Source organism: Brachycentrus maculatus, unplaced genomic scaffold (assembly GCF_059751285.1).
Source record: "Brachycentrus maculatus isolate JH-2025_06_01 unplaced genomic scaffold, ASM5975128v1 h1tg000199l, whole genome shotgun sequence".
NCBI classification, from domain to species: domain Eukaryota; kingdom Metazoa; phylum Arthropoda; class Insecta; order Trichoptera; family Brachycentridae; genus Brachycentrus; species Brachycentrus maculatus.
The window spans coordinates 2,964,809-2,989,982 of NW_028280950.1; the positions used below are offsets into that span (position 1 = coordinate 2,964,809).

General features: G+C 36.6%; 1 protein-coding gene across 1 annotated transcript in view; it reads left to right on the top strand.

The window, feature by feature from the left end:
- The first annotated feature begins 320 nt into the window (after positions 1-320).
- Positions 321-25,174, top strand: part of ptc (protein patched) — a 62,907-nt gene continuing 38,053 nt past the window's right edge. Inside the window, exons 1-2 of the mRNA XM_088263460.1 lie at positions 321-751; positions 21,816-22,008. Of these exons, the coding sequence (XP_088119586.1) occupies positions 560-751; positions 21,816-22,008 (385 nt within the window). The 5' untranslated portion in view covers positions 321-559. The remainder of the gene's footprint in view (positions 752-21,815; positions 22,009-25,174) is intronic.

The following is a 25,174-nucleotide window of genomic DNA, read 5'->3' on the forward strand; positions in this document are numbered from 1 at the left end:
TTTTTTATTATAAAATCTAGTCGGATTTTATTTTTATATGTGGATTTTAACAACTAAATTGTCTTTAACTGTATTTTTAGTTCTTACATTATTTGCATTCTTTGTTCTCATTTGTATCTTTTATCATTTTTTTTTTTAATAATACTTTTTATTTAATTCTTACTTTTACTCTTTAGGATTTTGGAAGGCGCACATTCCTTGAACGAAACAACAAACGCTGGTGGAGGGGGAACACTTCGCGTATTTCCGCGTCGGTTCGGGAGTTTCCGCGCCGTCAGAGCGCCAACATAATGACAACAAAACAGTCATGGCGGCAGCGATTTTAGTGTGTTTGAGGCTCTCGCGCGGGCAAGTCTTGTCAGTAAAGGCGAAATGTTGGAATGCTGGTGAAAAGTGATATTTTTAACAATCGTATCGAGGATATAGTGCAGTGCTTGTGTCGTTAGTTGGAAAGTGCCAGTGATATCTGAAAAATGACGAGTGGTGTGTTGTTTGTGATGCTACGGCGGTGACAAAACGTCTAAATGTGGATATCGGTGACAGTTTCGGGTCTGAGACCATGGTCGTTCCTACTCCTGCGAATCCGGCGGAACGCTTAGCGCCCTCGGGCCGTGCTACGCCCTCAGGGCCCCAGCAGCCCCCGGCAGTCTCTGCAGCCCCTGCAGCCCCTGGACCGGACAGGCACAAGGAAGACCTGTACATTAGGACCAGCTGGATAGATGCCTCCCTCGCTCTATCCCAACTCGAGAAGGTATCGCTAAATAACTACTCTCCTAAACCTCGTGTTTGATACTTTACGGTGCTCTAATAACTTTCAAATATTAGTTATCTTCCAAAACAGTAAGTTCTCGCAATGTTTTGACAACGGTATGTGGTGCCGTACGGAGAATAACAGAACTATCGCTCCGTCGGCTACTTGGATTTCTCTTCGAGCGCGCCTCAATTCAAATATTTCACACTCACTACTATTTTATTTTAACTATTTAACTACACTAATAGCTGATTTATTTCGTTTTATTAAAATCCCTCAAAAAATGGTCAAAAAACTCAATTTTTAGTGGTTAAACAGTAATACTTAATTTCTATCGATTATTTTATGGACATTTATAATTCAATTACATACACACATTTTTATATTTTAGCCATATTTAGTTGTTGAAAACAACTGTATTAAATGTATATATCGATGCTAAAGAGCGAAAAGTTTCAAATGGCAAGTATGAAACCTAATTCATAATATTTTTGTCTAGGTTTCGTGTGATTCTAGTATGTCGTGGCGCTTGTATTATTGAAAATTGACATCCATTTGAATGAAAATTAGATTCAAACCGAAGATTCAAATCAAATACATATCCTAAACCCTCTTTTAAAACAATTGGGTATTCATCGACATTCTTTTAAAATCTTTATTTATTTATTTTCTGAAAAAATAACTTGTGTATTTATTTTCCAGTCCTGCGTTTCGTTCTATAAAATTTCACGTGTATCCCGCAACTGCCCACGCTCTAGTGTACCTGCATGCCAATTAAAAAATAAATTGAGATGTTTCTAAATTGGAATGTGATGGTGCTAAATTGAGTGATAACTTTTCCCGTTCCCTTGCAGTGGTCCTCAAACTGCGTCACGCGGTCCTTTAAAAAAAAAAATATATACAGAAAATTACTAAGTATGTCGAATTCCATACTTGTGATACTCGTATGTCACGCAGTTTACTTTATACCAAACATAAGAGTCTTTACACGTAAACAATGAAATTTTTGTAATAACGGTTTTTATATACATTTGTAGTTAAGTTACGTACATAAGTATTTATAAATATAAACATCAAGTAAAACCAATAATAATGTGTTGTATTTATGGTTTTATTTATAACTAGGAACAGGATTAAAATGCAAAATAAATTTTTTAAAGTAATTTGTACACTAGTAATTCTTGCATTAAAAATACAAATATTGTTAAACTACTGGCATTTAAAAAAAAACACTCCAAACTGGATTGTGTAATAATGTATTGCCATATTCGCTGTGGTTACTGGAAATTAAAATTGATATTTACTTTATTCACCTTATTGGATTGCTTTTCACCATTTATGAGTGTTCTAACCCCATGTTTATGTCACCTTTACAATTATTAGTTTTACGTCAATAAATACCAGTGACAAAAAAGTGACGTTTTTGGTAATAAATCGACAAAACTTGAACTAACTTCATATTGATAAAAATTGACTTCGTATACAGATTTAGTATGGAAACATGAAACTCTGAATTACATCGACATACCATGAAAACAAGGGGTTTGATATACATATTTAAAATTTTGCAAGAAAAAAATTATAATAAATAGCAATTTCAGGCATTCTGGAAAAGCTTGGTGGGATTTGTTTGAGAATATACTCGTATGTTTCCAATTTTACCTCTTTCTATATAGATATTTAATTTTTCTTGCTTTAATTTCTCCGACCCTTTGCTCGGCAAGTTTGGGTAGCTCTGGCCATGAAAAGGTTTCTGCGTACTCCCTCCCCACTGAGTCGCAGCCGATAGCTTCCCAAGTTCCAGGAATTGCCCGCCGTGCCATGCTTTCAACCTAACTCCGAGCTTCTTATTCCAACCGTCAACGTTTCAAATGTGATTTATCTTCTCGATATTTATTATATAATTTGCTATCAACCTTTTTATTTCATATTTCATTTTAATTTTGCAAATTGGCAACCTTTTTGAACCGTTTAGCAATATATTTTCTCTACCGCGGTGGTAAAATGCGCTAGGAGCGACAGCCTATAAAATCTCTTTGATTTTATTCAACCCGTTCCACTTATGTATGAATATGTATGAATTGTTTTTTCTCCTAAATACATCACTGTCTTAAATCTGGTTAATATATGACCCTATTTTTAATATGTCGAGAAAATAACCTATAATATTTGAACCCACCGGGATACAGCACCTAACATACTATTATTTATGAAATATTTAACCGATAATTTTTATGTTTGAATTTGAGAGCTTTTCTTATTTAAGTTTAATGCTTTAGCACATTCATTTATATATTATATCGTCCTGGGCAGTGTACAATATTTATGTGCATAAATGGTTCTTTTAAACACTGGTTGTGTTATTAAAAACTTGAAATTTCTGAGATTTCATTCCTTCGACTGATTTCTCGTATTCTTAGCACCTGTCTTTATCTTCCATCGTTTATCTTCTTTTGGTTGACTAACCTCCACAATCTTGCCAGGTATATTCAGGAACGTCTTATTGTGTTTATTAATTCTACTGAATTACGCCAATCTACGTGTTCAGCACAAAAAAATCTGGTACTTACGTCTTCTTCTTAATAACGAAACGATGTTTTTATTTAACTCATGAATTTCAAATTATGCAGTTTATAATAACATCAAATTACTGGAATCGTTGTTTCACGGAAAACCAAAAACAGTTTAGCAAGATATTACTACTACTACTACTACTACTACTATTACCATCACGCCGTTTCCCCGCAGGGGTGGGCAGAGAGGATGGAACGCCACACTCTTCTGTCCTGACATACACTCCTCGCCTCCTTCACATCCATACATCTAGTCATACATGCCCTCCGATTACGCAGACTTTTGACACCGCCAGATTTTAGGTTCTGATTGATCTGATCGTGCCAAGTCTTTTTCGGTCGTCCACGTTCTGTTTTCCCTCTCACATTCGCCACATATATTTTCTTAGTCATTCTCTCGCTATCCATTCGCTCCACATGTCCATACCACCGCAAAGAGCTATTCCTAATCTTTTCAATTATTCCTCGTTCAGCCTTACATTCCTTACTTATATCGTCGTTTTTAATTCTGTCATACAATGATTTTCCACACATTCGTCTGAGGGAGCGCATTTCAACAGCGTTCACTCTGCTTTCATCAAGAATATTTTTCAGCAAGATATTTATTTATAAAATACATATTTGATTAATTTCAACTATTTTTTTCTATGAGGATTAGGATGTCTCGATCATTATTCGTACCAAATTGTCAATACGTAGAACCAAAGAATGTACGAATTTTAAATGCATTAATTTCATAGTCGTTCCATTTTTTTGTGACATTAATGTCGCAAGTTATGGCGACTAAGCATTTTCGTTTTCAATGATAGAAATGTACCTAATTGCACACTCCATTGTGTGGATCAATTGAAAATTACAGAGCGTTCATTTTGATCAGAGATACAATAATTAGAGCCGAGTGAAATAGTAAAGGTGTGGTTTAAATTGTGGATATATACGTGTTCTCAAAGTTGCAAGTATTGTGTAACAGTTAAAAATATAACTTGGGTGAGTTGTACTAGAAACGATATCCGTCTCAATATCGCACAAATTTATGAAACAACCAAAAAACCTAGTTTGCCAAAAATCTTGTAATAAATACCTGTAAAAATATATTTAAATCTAGTGACGTCGCTTTTTTGTTGATGGATAATTTATACGCGAAGTATCACATAAAATAGTTTTTTTTATTTATTAAACAAGCTAAGTATACGTAATCCTGTGTAGTTTTATAACAATATGGTAATTGGATACTGTATATCAAATATTTCATTTCACACATTTCGAAAAGTAAACCAACTTGTACAGTTTGTAAAATAACGTCCGCATCAAACTCTCGTCGGTATATGCGTATGGATTGATAAATTTAATTTAAATCATACACAATTCTCTTCGAATCGTAATTGAATTTCAATTCAATTTGAATTTTTACGTTTTATTGCTGGTTAATTTGAATATCGTCGATCAAATTAGTTTTATACTATACCTTTGTTACGAGAATTTTCGTTTTCTAATTATCGTTGGAGTATTGAATGTCGCGTGAATACTTCAATAGATGTACGATATTATTTTCCAGCCTTTGTAACATAATATTTTTAATTTTCAATTTAAGGTTTACTTAGTAAATACCACTATTTAAAGATGGTGATATTTACTAAATAAAACTGAAATTAAAATTTTCACAAATATGTCCTTATATTGAATTAAACTTACAATTAAAATTAAATTAAAGTTTAATTAAATTATTTAGTTAAATTTTGTCCACCTCCGTAGTGTAATGGTCAGCAATCGTTCTTGAGGTTCGATTCCCAGGGTTGGTCAAATAAATACAAGCGATTTTTTCACTCTAATATTTATTCAATATTACCTTACCTTCAAGTGTTAACGATCAAGATAACACTGCGTTTATGTGATGCAGTGCCCTATGCACCATTAGGGTGCGGATAAGGGTTTGAGGAAGAAATCAATTTCAAAAATTCACAAATAGTGGTATTTACTAAGTAAAACTTGAATTAAAAATGGATAGATTTCACCAATAAATTTGATTAAATTGATTTCATCAATTAATGAAGATAATATTTTTTTTTTTTTTAAGAGAATCCACCTGCTTACTATAGATATTTTATCTCTTTGCCTGTCCTGTTGAATTCGGGAGATTCAAATATTGGTCGAGGTAGATCGCCCCGAGAGAGCCCTCCTCGTCTCGCGAGCAGCTGTACGCGCCGGAAAAAAAGTCGAGTTACCGAGAGAGCGCCGAACATTCGGACTCGCCAATAATGATAATGGCGGGAGTTTTTGCCGGCCGATCTCCGTGTGCGGGATCCGGCAACCGGTTCAGCCTTCTGCCTTCAGCCCGGCTCGCGGGATTACGCCGCGCGAGGAAATATCAATCGGGTGCCATCGCGAGCGCTGGAACTGCCCGGACGGTGAAAGTGTTTTCGCCATACCCTTGTTTCAGAGAGCCGTAAAAACGCCACCCGATGATCTGTATGGAACAAACCACAACTAGGCCGAGTGTACCATAACTCATCTTCGTTTTATTCCTTCGTTCAAGCGTCGTGTCGTATAGGCGCTGGATTTCTGAGGATGATTTGTGAATCCAAGCTAGGGAAGTCTAGACACAGTCAACATAACCCCCCATTGTTCTGTCGACTCAATCAACTCAGTAGGACGTTTCGTCTGCTGATGTATGTGTAATACTATATTTCGGTAGTGTAATGGCAAACGGGTATATCTGTCAAATTTTTCATTTTCTAAGTTTGTTCCACAAAATGTCTAGAATAGTGAATTCCATAATCTAGCTGTAGTTGCAATCCTTATTTAGTTTTATTAAGATATGTACATATGCCATCCGAACGAAATATTTAATTTCACAAGTTTGTTTTTGCTCTCCTGTAAAATTTGGTCTGAGACAGATATACCCCTTTGCCTTTACACCACCGATTTATTATATTTGAATGAAATATCTACTTTAATGTCATATGATTTATCTAGTGTTTTCATCATTCCACACTACTTTACCAACTACTTTGAACTGGTATCGCTTACCCAAAAGGGTAAGCTTCTAGGTAATAACTCTGTTATATATCATTGACATTCACACTACTCAAATTCTTGAAACTTCTATATATATTGAAGGAACTAGGAAGGAAGAGTCTCTAGGAACTCTCTTTTTTAGAATTTGAGTAGTGTGGTTGTCAATCATGGGTAGAATCGGTGAATGTTAAACGTGTGTAAAGTGATCACTTAAACCAGCCTATGGCGGTCGTAAGCACTGTAAATGCCCAGACATCCATATTCTTCTTCATCTTTGCTGAGATCGTGTCCATCTATGTGAGAGAAATAATGTACAGTTGAACCTCTCATACCGAGCATAATTCGTTCCAGAATCTTACTCGTTAAGCGAAACATTTATTTTAACTAGCGCGGAAGTCCCGGCTCACAAGTAAGTATCGTGAAAAGGGGACTTCCCTTTCTCTGTTCTAACTCCTTATACGAAATGCCGCTTGTTTAGGGAGCAAATTTTTCACATTTTTTTGCTCGTTATGAGAGGTTCCACTGTATTATGTATTTATTTATTAGCGAAATCACACTGCCGAGCGTCGTGCCGCATAATCGTGGTATAGGTAATGGCGCCACGTATGTAGTGTTCCAAGTCCGCGGTAGCACTTATTTCGTGAGCTCCTGTAGTTCAGCAGGCCCGACTGTGATTGACATGACGCCAAACACATCTCTTAATCGATTATTTAAACTGGCGTCACTTATGTCGAAATGTAAACACGCAGCTTTTGAATATTTTAATGGGTTCTTAATGTGCTAATGACTTTTTTATTAATCCCACACGGCGACACGACTGCAGTGGCAGATATCTTTACATTTTTATTTTAAATCGTTATAAATATTAGCATAATTATTCTCAATCAGAATAACCGTTTGTTTATCTATTTTAAAATTAATAAATAGATTGGTATTTAAGATTTCAGTATAAATGTACACAAAATAGTTAAGTGTATATTTTATATTATATTAGACAATCGGATAAAAAAGGTATAAACTGTGATTCTATCATAAAACTTAGTTACATGGGTTAGTATTATAGTATTTTCTAGATCGCTTTTCTAGTTTAATTAACTCTGTGATTATATTTTTTTTACGATGTAGAATAAAGATTATTCGGAATGTAATAAATTGCTGAATTACATTTAAAAAAATATAATAGATACGTAAGTATATTTGAAATATATAAGAAAATGAAAATACTTAACCATATGTAATAAAATATCTAGTTATGATAAGTAATAAAGTGCAAATATCCTCGTTTTCAAAATTTCAATGATGAAGGACAGTTCCTGCGTTGAATCTCTTATGTGTTCTGGCTTCAGTTAGTTTGGTTCATTCATGGCTGGCTACTGTTTTTTTTACCTAATTATATCTCTACAGTTTCCACCTGCACCTGTTGCTTCTCCCTTTCATCCACGCAAAACGTCGTGCCGTCTCCCTTCGAACACTCGCTGCTTACTATTTCTGCATAATATCTGAAAAAATTCGCCGCGCTTGGGTTTCGAAATGAGGTTTCGCTGGTTTCCATACTTTTAACCCTGATTTTGGCCATTATCGTCTACAAAAATGTGCTCCGAAATAAAAAAAGAATGAAATAAAAACTTTGCACATGTCATAATCTCTGACGGTTGTAGTGCTCGCTTGAGCGGCACTACAGATTGGAGATTCCTGGTATTTGGATCAAGACCTCAGAGAACGACATCCAGACGGTGGCTAATTAAATAACAGAAAAACGCCAAATAGCTTCCAATAATTTTACCATTACGTGAAGACTGGCGCGCATTGCCTCGCGTTATTATTTCACCGCGAGAATTTTTGAAGAATTTCCCCGACGATTGAGCAATTCGTCGGAACTAATAAAGACATTAACACGACAAATCTCGATAAAAACGTCGGCGTGGGTCCATTATGTAACGCTATAGGACTCGGGCTGGAGGAGAGGCATGTGTGCGCCGTGTGGGCGATTAAAAAATAAAATACGATACCTTTTAAACGTGAGCAGGTAAACACGAGACTGATGAGCACAGAGGTACGGTATCTTTTGTTAACTGTGCATTCTTCTGTTAGGTAAATACTTGCGTTCCTCGTTAAGATATTCTTTTGGATTCTTTACGAGCGACGTTTTTTTATAATAAATTATTTAAACGCGATGAAAAGATCGGCTAAAAATACGCGTTATTCGAAAACATCTACAATATTTGTCTACATATTTGCGTAACAAGTTTCATATTTAGATTCTCAAACCACGACTTTCGGCCCCTTACATCGCTCTACTCTCGCGGAAGTCCGCCCCAGGGACGAGGAACTGCCCGCATTCTCGAAGTAGTAGATTAAGCCATTTCTGCCTCCCCGAATGTCGTCATCTCCACATTGTGTAACCACCACTAATCGGAGTTATGCGGTCTCGACATTCTTGCGGTACCTAAGGGAGATAGCGGCCCACCGAAAAGGTAATCTCTCAGATACATTTTTCTGTCCCATTAAAAAACTTTTTTAAATACAATATTTCGTTTTCCTTACCGGCGACTTCAGGCTATCGACTTTAGTATGAGTACCGCCAACCGCTTCCGAGAATCCGTTGTACATGGAAAGGTCGAGAACATTCGATGTCCTATCGCCAGAGATCGTATTATAATCACGTATCATCTCTCTTTCACCTGGTATTCGCTGGACCATATGGCGGGAGACACCTTCTCCGCTCTGTCCATACTCTTTGGTCTCTGCAATACGATACCACATATTATGTCCTATAAATTTTAAGGATGTCCTTTTTTATAATCACTATTCTTGGTAACAATTACACAAGCTTGCACGAGTGCGGGTAGGAACATTATTTCGAATACCCTAGGTATTGCTTCTATTCTCCTTCTCCTACCTTCTATTCTCCTCCAATTCCTTTCCCCTCCAATTTCTTTCCCCTATAGCAGTAATGTCCTTCACCCTGAGCTCCTTTACTTATGTCATCCGCATCCCGTGAAACATATTCCACTCCAAGAATCCGGAGCGCAGGAGTGATCACGTTACCTTATACATAGGTATTGTGTAAAGGCATGTGAGCTGGTGTTCCGGATTGTCTTTGATTGTGCAACTGTTAGAAATCTGTAATATGTACAAGTATATATCGCTGGTCAAATGCCAAAGGCCACAACGCAAAAAAACTCTTTATTCCAAAAATGGTATCTAAATCGTCAAAATTTTCATATTCGAAAGACACCCATGATTCTAGCGTTAGAAATGGACATTTCTAACTCTAGAATCATGGATGTCACTTTCGAATACGAAAATGTTTTTTCGATTTAGATATCATTTTTGAAATAAAGAGTTTATTTTTTTGCGTTGTGGCCTTTGGCATATAACCAGCGATATGTACCTATGTATATTTTTTTCAAATATAAGTAATTAGTACACATTTGAAACGCTCTCGCGGATTATTTTCGTATAAGCCACGCTGATTTCTTTCATTCGCGTTGGAATTGAATGAAGCCGTTGCAATATTCGCTCGGTAGGTAGCCATTACCTTCGGCAGACCTCCCAGGCAGACAGCTTCCGATTGACATGATTATTCACGCTACCGACCGCGAGTTGCCGAGGCTCCAACCTCGCCAACCTCCGTGCACCATTCTCTCCTGCGCTAGTAGGTACCGAATACCGAGCAGCTCCACATAACGATTTGACTTTTCTATTTACCGCTCCGACGGGCCATATCGTTACTCCACTTTGCCCGACTGTAGCTACTCTCGGGCCGGTCTCTGTTCTTAACCGTTTGACTGCTGAGAAGCAATATATTGACTCTTGTATACTAAAAAACGTCGATATACCAATGTTTTTCGACGTCGAAAAACTGACGAAAAATAAAAATGCATTTTTTGTTGTTGTATAAACCCTTTTATGCCCCTTCAATCCACTTAATTACATATTACATTATTATACATTTTATTGCATACAAGTTTTCAACAATTTTAGCATACTTAAACGAAAAAAATCAGCAGTTAAACGGTTAATATGTAAAAAAAAGTATGTATTTGGACACACTCAAAATGTTGTGAATAAATTAACTGGTCAAATTATAAGCTAAAATAATAAAATGAAAAGGATGTTTTCTAGCGTTTATCATGTATGCGATTATAATCCAGGATTCGGACCTCGCATACGAATGAAAGAGTTTCTGCTCAATAAAAAGCTTTTTTCATCTCATCATAGATGTCTTTAGTAAAATTCTAGTGATTCAAGCACTATGTTTCTAATTTGAACAATATATGTATATAGAAGTTCCAAGAATTCAAGACTCAAATTCTTGGAAGTTCTACATATATATATGAACCAATTTAGAAACCTTGTTCTTGAATCACTAGAACTTCACAAAAGACATCTATTGGTGAGATGAAAATATAAATATGGATATATTCTTCTTCATCTTTGATGAGATGTCGAAAAATAAAAAGAATAAAACCTAATGAAATTTATGTACCTAGTTTACATACTCTGGTATTTTGGACTTGTAAATGACGCCTTGTCTCCACGTTTTGAGTGTCTTCTGCCACAATATGAGTCCGCCGTGGGAATAAACGTAGGCGGTTGAGTGATATTTAACAAGTAGGAAGTCTGTCATATTCCACTTTCGATATTACGGAGTCATTGGACTGCACTGTACAGTACTACTAGCCTTAGACACTGCAATCTTCACCCTGACCTTTTGTGGGTACTCAGATGTATGACCTGTGGTTATTGATATTATATTAAAATAAATATCGCTTTATAAACCTTATAAATTAAGGTGCCGTTTTTTCCGCGGAGTTTCATAATATATAATTATTTTTTACGTATCTATGAAATCACGATTTGGCTGACATTGTGCAGACCACATTTTTTTTTTATTATTTAACACTAGATTACGGGACATTCGTAAAATTTACGATGGACATCCAATCTGTGGAGCATCGAGGCAACACATGTATAGAATGTAGTGACAACTAGCATGCATCTTAATTTTTTACCGTTACTTTGTGTTCGTATTTTATATAAAGTTCTCAAAAATGATGCACTTTTTTCAAAAAAAATATTTTTATGTAACGTTTTTGGTAAAATGTGAGTTTTTACCATCTTCGTACATTTTACGATAGTCCCGTATTAAGGTACATTGAAACAAGTTCTGTGGTCTAGGGTTGAAAAAAATGTATAAAAAGATACTATACTTATATTTAAAAAAATATATATTTAGACCGATCAATTGATCATTTTACAAATTTTGCCGGATAAAGATGATTAAATAAAATCTTATCATAGTTATGAACCTGACGCAACTTTTGAAACCCTTTGAATCAGAAAAATGTATCTATTACTTTTTCCCAAGAGCGTAACTACCATCTATTCCTTATCTTTAATTTTTTTTTAGTTTTTATTATTATTTGGTAAATATCTGTTTCGGTCCAGGCAAGCCTCAGTTTAACCGTGGATATATAAACTGGTGTACCATATGAGGTTCTGTGAGGTCTAGGGAGGCCTCGCTCTCTCGGAAAGGGGGCGTGCCCCCCGCAGCTGACAGATGGTCCACGGGACCAGTAACCCTACACTACACCCACGTGGTCTGTAATCCTCTTGGCGATTTATTTTTCTGCGTATCTGAGACATCGTGAGATTACAATACAAAATAGTACTTGCATTCCGTGATTATTTTAACTCTGTCCCCCGAAAAGGAGCTGGAATGACGCTCCTGAACAACAGCTGCTTAAGGTCATTGAGTCAATTTCAATGTCGTTGACGTTAATATTATAGTCTCACTGGTTACATACATTCTCTGTGTTAATATACCATACATTCTCTGGTATTCTCTATTGCGTTGTATGGAGCGAAAACATGGAGTCTGGGAAAAGAAAAAAGAAATCTCTTGAATGTATTCGAGGTGCTGGAGATTGAATCCTGTACATTCCTCAGACTTCAAGACACACTAACGTCTAGTCTCTCTGGGTGCTCAGTATCTCAGCTCCGGGTATCAGTAATCGAAAAGCCCTCTACAATAGCCAAAATAGTATTATTTCATAGTTTGTGCATTTGAAATCTCGATGAGCTGGTAGGTACGAGAACAACAGTTAAGGGAAAGCGAATACAAGGACAGTCTCCGTTAAAATAATTAGAATAATCTAGAAACCATGCCCTTAACTTGACTTAGAGGACTGGGAGGAATGGATACGAATTGTTTATCCAGTTCTACGTCTCCAGATATCGTGACACTCAGTATTAATCAAGACGATGATGAAGTAGAAGATAACAAAATATAAGCAGTTTGTTACCTGCTTAGAAAATAAACACAAAAATGCAAGAAACCATACTATATGCTCAGCTCTTTGATATTTCATTAATTGATTCGGCAGTCACTTGTGGTAAAATCTATCCATTTCGAATTTATGTTTTACTGAGTAAATACCACTATTTCTTAAATACTGTGACACGTGTTTCGATGCATTCCGTATTATTTTGTTTGATCTTTAATATTTACTTTGTCCACAGCGCAAAGCTGCAGAAATAGTATTTTTTTGCAGCTTTGTCACGAGTAAATGTCATCAATAATCATTGCACAATTGGGCCTCACCGATAGGCCATCAATACACTTATTTACAAAAAAAAAAACAAATGACAATGAACGCTGTAATGCGACCGAGTCGCTTTTACTATTGCTTCCACTCGTGATTCATGATTTGCGTTGTCATTTATTTTGCGTGGAAGTAAATTACACTCGAGCGGCCGGCACTCCGCGTGTGGCCCGACAGAACCAATACGGCGTGCCATCGGCTTCCATCAGGGTTGTCAACACACGTCAGTGCTTACGTATCTCTGCTTTACTACTTATCCAATCTAAACTAACATGGCAACATTCCTAGCCCGCATGAATGTACCAATATACCATATCAATACTGACCATTAGTAAGTATTCCTTCGATCACTTAAAACTTCCCTTTCCTAACAAATCAAAATCCTACATATGTACATAATCATTTTCTCGTGTCGATCAGATTTAATTTATTTATATATTTTTAATATTTCTGTTTTTATTTAAGGTACATAGATATATTTTTTATATTTTATTAATTACATGTATTGTGGCTCTTAAGGCGTAGCTTGTGTTGAGCTGAAAAACTTACATGTTAATACAATATTGAGTTTACAATATAGTAATACAATAAGTATAGGGTTTTTTTAATTACCTGATTTTAAACATTTAAAGATATAATACAATAAAAAGGTTGTACAATAAAATAATCACAAGTGTTAAGCCTGGACTCTAATTAAGTCTATCGACCATCGACGGACACTGTTCTCAAAAGCATGATCACTTTTGGATTGTTTGATCGACTTACAAAGTTGATTTATAGTGTACGATTTAAATTCGACAAAATTATTGACCGTATGTGGATATATTGTGTACGTTTTTAGTAACCAAAACCCACTCCCGCTGCTCTCGTTAGTCGTGGGTTTTATTTCAATGACCATGGTCATATGTCAAGATCTTCGGATTGTCTTCCACCCGGTTTATACGCACGTCTTGTGCAGCCGTTTTATAACGGAAACAAGACGAGCATTTTCATTAAAATTCTCAATCGTAAATTCACAGCGCGAGTCTCGTCATAAAACAACGTAAAGTTTTGTAATAAAAAAAAAACTCCTTCGTAAAATTAAAGTAGGACTAGAAGAACGTGGCAATCGTCAATAAAAAGCTCTAGGCTAAGCGATGATTTCGCGAGTATTGTATCTCGTTATACGAGGAAATGGGCTGCTCGACGTATGTTGAACTGAAGAGGGTTTCGGAAAATAGACTAGAATGGCGAAGGAGGTGCCATCTGTTGCTGCAGACCTATCACCGGATTGAGACCAGAGAGAGAGAGAGAGAGAGTATCTCGTTATTTTTTATGGACCCTTAGAATTCGCGTATAGCACATTTGCTTAGTGCTGTGTGTAAAATAGGTCAAGGTGGAAGTGAATGATAAATCCTCCTTTTAAGACGATGATTTGTGAACTTATAAGACCATTATGTTATTTTTTACTTAACGCTACATTCTGGAGTGTGATGTGATCTCCAGAAGTGGTCACCATCCTTCTCCGGCTCCCACTTCAGTCTTCTCCAGCGACCATCCACCTTATGTTATAAATAACTGACTATCGCGTTTAGAAATACCTAGTTTTACCATGGTGATTTCGTTCAATCCTTACAAAAAACACCCGCTCAACTATATACCATAAAAATATGAAAAATATTGCAATTTTTTTATGGCAAGAATAACGATAAACCGCTACTAAAATCAGTGCATAGCACGTCAGATATAATAAACGGACTTCAATTCTCGAGTTGGCGCGAAGGGGTCGAATGACGTATTAAATTTTTGTACAAAGCGTTGTTCCTTAAGTACTAATGACTTTATGTCGTTTATGTCTTGGCCACTCGGAAAATTCAACTGATTAATGGATACCGATGACATAAGTCGGCAGTTTACTCGAGACATTTTTTTTATTTATTTGCGCAGTTTCTGCGTATTGGTGCCACCGCCACCGAAGTATTTTGCCACGCTGGAATGTTTTATGACTTTTTGGAATGAAAACACTTTTTTTTGCTGGCAACGAGGAATGTGTGGACCGTGGTCTCCTCGCTTTTTGTGTAGCAATGTATGAAGTGCTTATATACCGTGCCCTTTATTTACTTTACGTCCCATAGAATTTCGGAAGACAAACACCCTTTCGTTTTTTTTCATAAATAAATTTAACCAAGAATGTTGACACCGTAGAAGCTATGTCGAAGCTTATGACATAAGGAAAAATTGTCGGAATAACTTTATAAATGGTGGAAACTAATTTTTAAACATCAAATCAATTACGTAATTATCTACCAAGACTTATCTACCGACAAGAGCATGCTTTTGTCTGAGCTAATTCTATATTCATTTCTAAAGAAGACGCTTTGAGTTTTCCATAAAGTCTAAACCATAGGTCGGCAAAGTGTGGCTCGGGAGCCGCATGTGGCTCTTTGACCCTTTAAATGCAGCTCCGGCACAAATATTCGCGGGAAGGCTCTTCGTATACTTTACTTATTCTTGTGAACAATCTTTTTGAAGCATGAACCTTATTAAAGCAAACTGAGAAATCGTCAAACCGAGAAACCTGGAAACGTGCTAAAAATAACTACAAACAAACCTTACTTGATCAGGAGGATGAGACTGCTGACCACATATTTTTCAACTGCCCCTTACTCCCTAACCTCGAGTTCATTCAGGACATTCGGTCGGAGGGTTTGTCCTTCCCGCTGAATGTCCAACACCTATTGTCAATCAACTCAAAAAATGTTAACGGTGCGATCATTAAACATATAAAAAAGTATGCCAAAAGCGTGTGACCCCAAAAAAAATCAATAAAAAAAAAAACATTGTTTAAGTAAAATCACTAGTATGGCAGGTATCACCCAAAATTGGGTGCTTTGCCAATAAATTAAAAAAAAAAAAAACCTTGATCAAACTTTCAAAGGAGATGCAAGGACATTATTCGCAATAAGTAGTGTTCTTATGGATACCTTACCTTCAAAAGAATTTTTGTTATCAATGCATAAAATCCTTATTATGTGTGAATTTAAGTTTTATTGAGTGTACCCGTAATTTAATAGAGGCCTAAAGTTATAATTAAGGTGTACTAGAATAGCAATCAGCTTTGGCTCTCAACAAAAAAAAATCATTGTAAGTGTATATTTGTCTCTTTGGCTAGTAAGTTACCGCTCTAAACCGACTGTTTTGACGGCAAATCATAAAACGTTGCTTCGTTCTCGAAAACGTCCGTCACTCATTCTGAGAAATCGCAGCGTCCCGATATTTCGTTTGTGCCGCCAAATCGTACGTTTGTTTGTCTGTCGCAGTCTGGAGGGAATAGTAAAAAAAAGTATGTATAAATAGACGGGCCTATTTGCTTGTGATCAATTACAGTCTGGGTCGCGCTAATGTCGTTCTAAATTATGATTATTTCTACGCACTCCGTTAATATGCCGTACACCACTCGTGTAAAAGACGTTTATTTGAGCTCTAACATAATACTTTTCGTCATTCTCCCAACATATGAGATTACAAATACATTGCTTCAAAACGACTCACAGCAACACCGAACTGATTTTTAACAGAGAAATCCATCATTATAATACACGAGGACATAATAAAATACACGTGAAGACGACTAAGTTTGGAATAAGGTCCTTACAATATATTGCCTATACCCTAATGGACCAGCTGCCTGATATATAAAATAGAACCCAGTCAGAGATCCAAAATGAATAAACTGAAAAAATACTTTATGGAAAGATATTTGTTTTAGTGATTAGTTATATTTTCTCATTTGTATGCTTTAAACATACTTCTTACCTTATGTTTTTTTATATGCCTATTTACTGTAACTTTTATTGCTTTATATATTACATTTTGCCCTGTGTTTTCTTGTTTGTTACTTTCTTATCTGTTTTTCAGTCTTTTTAACCTTAATCCCATGTCCCAAAATGAGTAATGAAAATTCCTGTTCGGGAATGTTATTTATTTAGTTATGGTTCACAAACAATGAAAAACACATTACAAGAAATGATATACAGTGCAATACGAATTGTTCAAATGTTTTTCATCAATTAGATGAGAACACAAGAAACTTACAGAAACAAATTAAAGTACAGTTTACATAAATAATATAAATTTGATTGTAGAAAAAGAGTAATGGTAAAAAAAAAATTTGGTAAAAAGTAAATTATATATATGTGTTATATATATTTATTGACATATCGCTCACTCCTTTCAAGAACGTCATAAATAAAATAAAAACTTGATTTTTCAGGAGCACGTTTTTAATGTTTAAAAATATAATACAATGTATTAAAAATAAATATCAAGCCACTTATTGAACTTTTTACTGTGCAACAGATCTTTTTAGGTAAAATCTGAATGTTGAACCTCCATTTTAAAAATATTTAGTATATTTAAAAAAAACAACAGAACAATTTCTTTTCTTCAAAATGCAAAAACAAGTTAAAAATATACTGCTTTTGCTGGGATATAGTACATTTTCTGAGCATTCCGAAAACATGCACAACTGAAAATTGACGATTTTTTATTTATGACGTTCTTAAAAGGAGTGAGCGATATGTGTTAAAATAAATGACTAAATATTGGAATGCACTCGTAAGAGGACGCGGCCATTGAGTTAGTAGACCGATAGCTGGCCGAGGATGATAAATATCGCTCGATCGGGGTAGAGAATGGCGCACGTCAGGTAGGCCGAGGAAATATAAATGGACGAAGTGTTGCGAGATAAATGGGCGCCATAAGTCTAGTCGCCTGTGATGTCATATCACGGATTGTCGTAGAATATTGAACCCGCTGCCAAGAAAACTTGATGCCTGTTTTCATTTTCCTTTCTATAAATCAACCCAAATACCAACAAATTAATGTTACTACTTTTTTATTTACACATTAAAACGCTGAATTTATTTTTTAATACTGTACTCGTATAACGTTAATAAATGTTTAATATTTCACTACAAAATATCTGACTTCTATCCGCAATGTATAGTTCATAGTCTTCTTTTTCTTGGTGTAGGCCTTTTTTTATAGTATGTTTTTAACAGGGATTATCCTCCTACGATGTCGATTCCCAACTGTCTTCAATTCAATTCAATCCATGTCTTTGATGGTCTGCCCGGTAGTCGTCTACCTTGGCCCGTGCAATGCAACGTAGGGGAGTCTCGATGGTTCCATTCTCCTCACATGCGCATGTCATTGTCTTCTTCTTTGCCTCCCCCACCTAACGACATCTTTGATCTCGCATATTTCTCTTATCCTGGTGTTCCTTGTTCTATCTCGCAGTCTTTTGCCAGATATACTCCTGAGTCTTCATTTCTGACACGCTTAACGCGTTTTTTGTTTTGCGTTTTTTGCGGTGTCCGCTCTGCATTCGATCCCACATGTTACGATGGGTCACACACAGGTTTCATAGATGTATTTTAATTTTGCTTCGATTTTAGTTTATATTATGATCGTTAATTATGCATATGCAGACAATTGATTGGTCCAGATTCGTGGATATAAGAGTGAATACATTTTAAAATACATATTACCAGTGGCATGCACAGAGACTTAATTAAATTAGGCAGTAGAGGTAAGTAGTAAGATAAGCTAGGTACTACTTGCTAGGGTAGGCAGTAGAGGTAGATAGTAAGGTAAGTTAGGTACTACTTACTAGAGTAGGCAGTAGAGGTAGGTAGTTAGATAAGCTAGCTACTACTTAGTAAGGTAGGGTAGGTACTGATTGCGTTTTTATATGTCCCGCAGGTAAGTTAGGATGGACTATATGGAATGCACGCCCCTGCGTATGATATACATAAAAGTGCCCCAGACTGAAGGACGTCACTGTTATAAAGGAAAAGAAATGGAAGAGGAACAATAGTTGGGAAAAGTAGAATAGTAGGAAAAGATATGGCACTCGACGTTGCTCCTTGGTTCCTCCATCATATTATGATTTTTCTACCACGTTAACCTAGATTTCATAACGTAAAATACTCGAGTGGTATGTGTTATTTTCCAGCCTGCAGGAATTTTCTTTATTTTTGTTACTTTGTCCCTTTTAATGGTACAGCGCCGCGACCCGCGACTTGGCGTTCCGGCCGGGTTGAAAATAATATTATAGCATAGTGGTATCTCGGAACAATAACAGCGCCGGCTGATTATGATAAATGATTCAGTATGTTTGGCGGACGCTGCTAGGTGGTCCGGCCCACGGGGCGGTCGCGGGGAGGGGAGGAGAGGGGGGGGGGCTCGGGGAACCCGTTTCCACAGAAGATATCTCAATAATAACTCTTACGACTGTGCGCGATTTGGATTTTGCGGTTTCATTCATACAAGATCACATTATGAAAATATCAAAATTTTCTATGCGTGCTTTTATTTGTACATTATTTTATTCAGGTATATATTTTTTCGATTTTGTTCTGATATTTCTTGGTGGAACTGCATTTTATATAATAAAACAACTTTATGATTTTTTCCACGTAAGTATATTTAATTTATTCAGTGATCGGATTTTGTCGTCACCGACATCAGTCTGATGATGTCGGTAACGACGAAATCTGATCACTGGTCAAATAAAATATATGTGGAAAAATCTATATGTACTTATATAATTTATTTTTATTATAATACTTTCGGAATTATAATGAACTTTATTAGTTATGTTAGAAAATAATGTAAGGCTGAACTATGGATAGTTGAAAAGATTAAGTAGTGTTTTTTAAGGTGGTATGTACATATGGAACGGGAAAATGATTAAGAAAGTTTATGTGGCGAATGTGAGCAGAACAGAACAGAACAGAATGAGGACGGACATTAAAACTTACAATCTGTTGTGTCTAAAGTCCGCGTAATCGGTGGGCATGTATGTGAAGGAAGCGAGGAATGTATGACAGGATATCGTGTTTGTCTTTTGTCTACCGATTTGCCAAAGCAATCTATTTGGAAGATTTTTCCTTCAAAATGTAATAAATTTTCGATGTACTCGGTTTCCTTACCGCGGTTCTGTCCACGTGCGAAAAGGTCGCCGCCTCGGCACTACCCTCATTGCCGACAAAACGATTTTAATATCGTTATAAATTGACACGGCTTACGGCGCCGTGTGCGATCTGCTCGCTAAATCGGCGCATTCATACGCGACTATTACGTTCGTTACCTCCCTGTGCGGCGGTCATCGGACACCTCGTATCGCAGGACGCGCACAGCGTAGAAATCGTAGAAATGCACTCTGCGGGCGAGATCTTCCAGGACCGGTTATTCTAGAAACTGCGAAATGTCATCTGCCAGAGGGCCGTCCGTTCAATGCGCCGTAAACCACCATTGACGAGCGGGCGATTGCGTAACAGCGGTTGACAAACCCGAACCGTAACATCGGTCGGCCTTGCGGATTGTAAACAAGGCTTCCGTTTCGCGCTAAAATAAAACGCACCGCTCCGAACCCGGTAACATGATATCAGACCTTGCGGGGTCCCGCAAAAAATATGCCAACCGCTTCGCGTATAATTTTTTTTCGTAAATGCTAAATTTTAGTCCGCCTCCATAGTGTAGTGATTAGCGCGCTAGGCTACCATGCTGGAGGGCCCGGGTTCGATTCCCAAGAGGGTCAAACTAAACATTAGTGATTTTTCAGCCTAATATTGATTTAATATGACCCTGGACTGGTACCTGAAGCGGAAGGCTGATCACCTTTCCTTCGTGTATTTAACGATCAAGATAACACTGCTTCTATACGATGCAGTGCCCTATGCACCATTGTGGTGCGGAAAAGGGTTAGAAGAAATGCGAAATCAATTAAGAATACGAATTAAGCATTTCTAAGCGCGAGTCACTCGCCTTTGTTTGTATTAAGGATATGCCGAGAGTCGACAGCGTTGACCCCTTGCTGTAGGTATGCCTGATGGTGGACACCCGCTTGCTAACGATGAATGATGGCGGTCACTGCAGAGGGCCTGGCTCTTCGGTGATATATTATCTTATTAACCTCTCGTTTGGTTTGCTATTGAGATATTGACATAAGAATTTGTCTGCGAAAGATTCTATTTTTTATATTATATGTAGGCTTACCAGACGTCCCGGTTTTCGGCCGGTTTACTTCACGTCCCGGTAAAAATTAAATTTGATTGGAGATGACAAAAAACGTCTTAAAATTATTGACTGTGAAGGATTATTTAAAATGATTACTTTGTCATTTATTTCACTGTACTGTACGCTGGGAACATTCCGGTGTCCCGGTTAAACATTTCAGAAATCTGGCAAGCCTAATTATCTGTTATGCTATACAAGTAACGCATTTGAGAGAATAGCCGAGATATCAATAAATATTAATTATGATTTGATTTACTTATGATCTAGCTGAATTATTACTAGTTTAAAAAAAAAATTATTTTCATATTTGTTTTCGTTATTCACAGCAAACAAGTTTACCTACTCACGATTCAAACTTTAAAATCAAATCTTTGGATGGATTGACTCTGGGAAAATGTGTGAATTCAGGCGTTTCGTTACTGTATGTACCAAAATATTATGTAATACATATTCGGAGCATACTATAAATGAAGTCCCTATACTGGACATCATTTAAGCTGGAAGAGCGTGTCGTTGTCTGTCAACTGTGTAGATGAGCGAATTTGTATAATAATTAACGATCAAGATAACTTCTGAATAATGCAATCGCTAAACGTCCAAGTAACCCTGAAACCTGTCTACGGCTTATACAACACCGCTTATCATGTTCTACCTTAGGCTCCAACTTTGTAAGTTTTATAGCATATTCTTAGGGTGGTTTTACTCCATATGTTCAAAGTGACCATAATTTCATTTTATAATTAGCAAAAACATGTCTAAGAAGTGCTTCGTCCCTCGACTTATATCTTGCGGCGTTTCCAGGGCCGGATCGCGGGCGGCGCCTGGTCGCTGTGGGCCCGCGCTCGGCTGCAGGCCCGACTCGAGGCGTTGGGCGGGGTGCTGCACAGGCACGCTGGGAAGGTGCTGTTCGTGGCCCTCCTCGTGCTCTCCACCTTCTGCGTCGGCCTCAAGTCCGCGCAGATGCACTCCAGGGTCGACCAGCTGTGGATCCAAGGTACGTACTATTTCAACACCTCGAAATAAGGGTACATTATTGGAATATCTAGGTTTTTTGTACCAGTTGTCACACCTACCATATTTTATTTATTCTATTGTCGTGCCACGCCGGAAGAGAACTCCATCAGTTAATATATTCTTGTAGCCGTCCTTACCCTTTACATTGACTTACCTTATTCAAAACATGATAGACTCTCATTTTATCATGGTTAGTGAATAAAAAATCCCGGGTAGTCTAAAACCATTAAGAAAATTTACGTTAACCTATGAATACACATGTTCTTTGTAGTATTATAATAATAATTATTATTATCAGTTACACAATAAATAAATAAAAATTCAATCACCCATTACGATGAAATAACGAGTCTGACACGTAGTATGTAACCGATCCGAAAGTAAAAACTACGATTTTCACTCGTAGCAATTTAATAAGTTTAAAAAAAGGACAATTAGACATCTATTTTAACATTTATCGGAAAATTATAAATACATATTTTGAGTTTTTTTTGTAAAATACCGTCTGAAGGGTATAAGAAACTGTATAACAAATTACATACTTATACAAACATTACGAACTATGCTCGCGCCTACTGACGTGTGTAGGTTGTCAAATTACGTTCATTTGTAGGTAATATTTTAACACAATAGTAATTTATTACAGTAAAAAATAGCATTTATTATAAGCTATGTGGAACCTTTTTGTCGTTATAAAGTGTTTTTAATGACTTAATTTGCTTCGGCAGGTCTATTGGTGTGTGATTTTGTAAAATATTATTATGAATACAAAATAATTATTACGGGATTTTCTTGTCATTCTAATTTTCCCTATTTTCTGCATTCTACGATTGTTAGTTTGCCACTTGTAACTTGTAATCGATCATCGTATGTAAATGTGCGTTGTGTAGTTTTTATTTTTAATTGTATTTGTCGGTACTGTCGATGTCGTAAAGATATAGGCACAAAAGTGCCTCGGGTACCTTGACCTATGAAGTTTTGCTCGGAGCTACCTACCGCCTTGTTCAAACTGACCGAATAAGTACTTTATGCCTTCCGTCTCGTGCTCGCAGTGTGTGTTCTCCAAGTTCGAGACGAACAGATCAAAAGATGCGCCGTGAAAGCATTCCTGATAAAACTTTATTGCCCGGTGAGTCAAAAGTCTTCCAGATTTACTGCTCCGCGCACGGGTTGACATTTAAGGGCCATTAATCGGACCCACGGTTGGAGGAATGGAAGAAATATTCCGCATTCATTAATACCACTAATTCATATCGATCATCGACTTCTAGACGGTTATTGGAAAGTTCCAGTACGCTCGCTTCTTGAAATTAAAATGGTCCAAATAATCAATACCCAAAGACTGAAGAAAAAAACGGCCGGAAGGCATGTTCTTGCTGCTTCCTATGCGGGCCCACTGTGTGATGGCGCATATTATCAAGGGATAAACGTGACACGTGGTATATCCGACAAGGGACTACTTTTGGTTCCATCTATCAGGTTGTACGTACATAATTTTATATATTACATTTTAACCGTTATTTTGAAGTTCTTCAGTTATTATTTATTTATTTAAACTTCATGTACCGAAAAGAAATATGTACACATTGGCGGGCTTATTGCTAAAAAGCAATATTTTTTGACCAACCAAGAACAGACCAGTGATATTGGTCAAAACGTTTGATACCTCTTATAGCTGTTTCCAATCAAATGGTAAGTAGGGCTTCAACGTTAAAAACCATAAATTACAAATTACTACTATGTTAATTAAGCAATTACTTTATATTTTATGAAATATTTAAAATCAGGAAATCAAAGAAAAAGGGGAGTTTGGGAAGGAGTTAGGGGGAAAAGCTAATGGATGAGGTTCGATGGACAGTAAGGATTCTAATAATAGAATTCTGAGTCTAGTTATTCATCTGCGAATTAAAAAAATGTCATGTTGTCACATTTGATTGATAATCTTTCATTTTCTGATACCCTGCTGGAAAATCTGAGACTCGCTAGTGAAGTTCTTGATTTGAGTAGTTTATATTACTATTCCTTTCGATCAATGTTTACTTTTGCAGATAATGTAATTAGTAGTTCGATATCTATTATTTATATACGCTCCAATTAAAAAATAAATTTAATTTGTACTTTCACTTAAAGAAAAGGTAGCTATGTATGTGTGTTGTTGACCTCACCTAGAATGTGGAAGGAATGTTACTTGATTATTGTTAGTACACAGTACGTATCTAACCGCTAACAGAGAAGACGTTCTTGCTATAAGAACAATTTTTCACTGTGATGTCTTATTCTTACGGGGATATTCGCTAACATAGAATTCATTCCACAGGAGACCACCGGAGAGGTCACATGTCTGTCCACGCCCGATTTTTATAAGAATGTATATTGGATTTTTTTGTTTGTTGTTTTTTAGAATATATGTATATAAAAAAATATTTTTTAACTCCAGACCTTTCAATAACTCTTTTTATTTCCAAACCATATAATTATTTCGAAGAAAAACTTATTTTTCAATGCATAAACGGTGTTTTAAGAAAAAAATTACGTAAAATGTTACCTGGATTTGAGAAAATTAAGTTGCGACTTAACGAATGCTGGGTCGTAAAACACTTGAAAGTAATCATCTTTCCTTACAATAACCGTCTTACCAAAAATATTTTGTGGAACGACGATTTTCCCAGGTTACGCAGGTGACTTTTAAATTTATGACTGATGAATATGCAGACTTTACGGTGTCCAGAATAAATTCTATGAGAAAATTTCTGCCTCGTAATCGAATTTACATTATTAAGTATCCACGTTATTTACGATTCGAGATCGTGGCATGATATCCATCACAAAGAGAAATGCTGCGGAAGCGTTTGCCTCGATTCGAATTCAATCTCCCAAATCCGAAGCGAGACTCTTCATAAATTCAGACTCGACTGTAAAACGATCACAATTACTTTGTAAATATTTATCTCTTAAGGCAGCCGAATAATCTCTCTTTACTTAGAACGTTTTCCTATATTATATCCCGTGTCGGAGTGGTCGGACGACCGCGGTAATGGCCGGCGAGGACGGTGATATTCGTGCATGAGTAATCAGTAATGCGGTCCATCCAGCCGCGAGGAGGCGGTGAGCAGTGACCAGCGACCAGCGACCGGCGACCAGCGGAG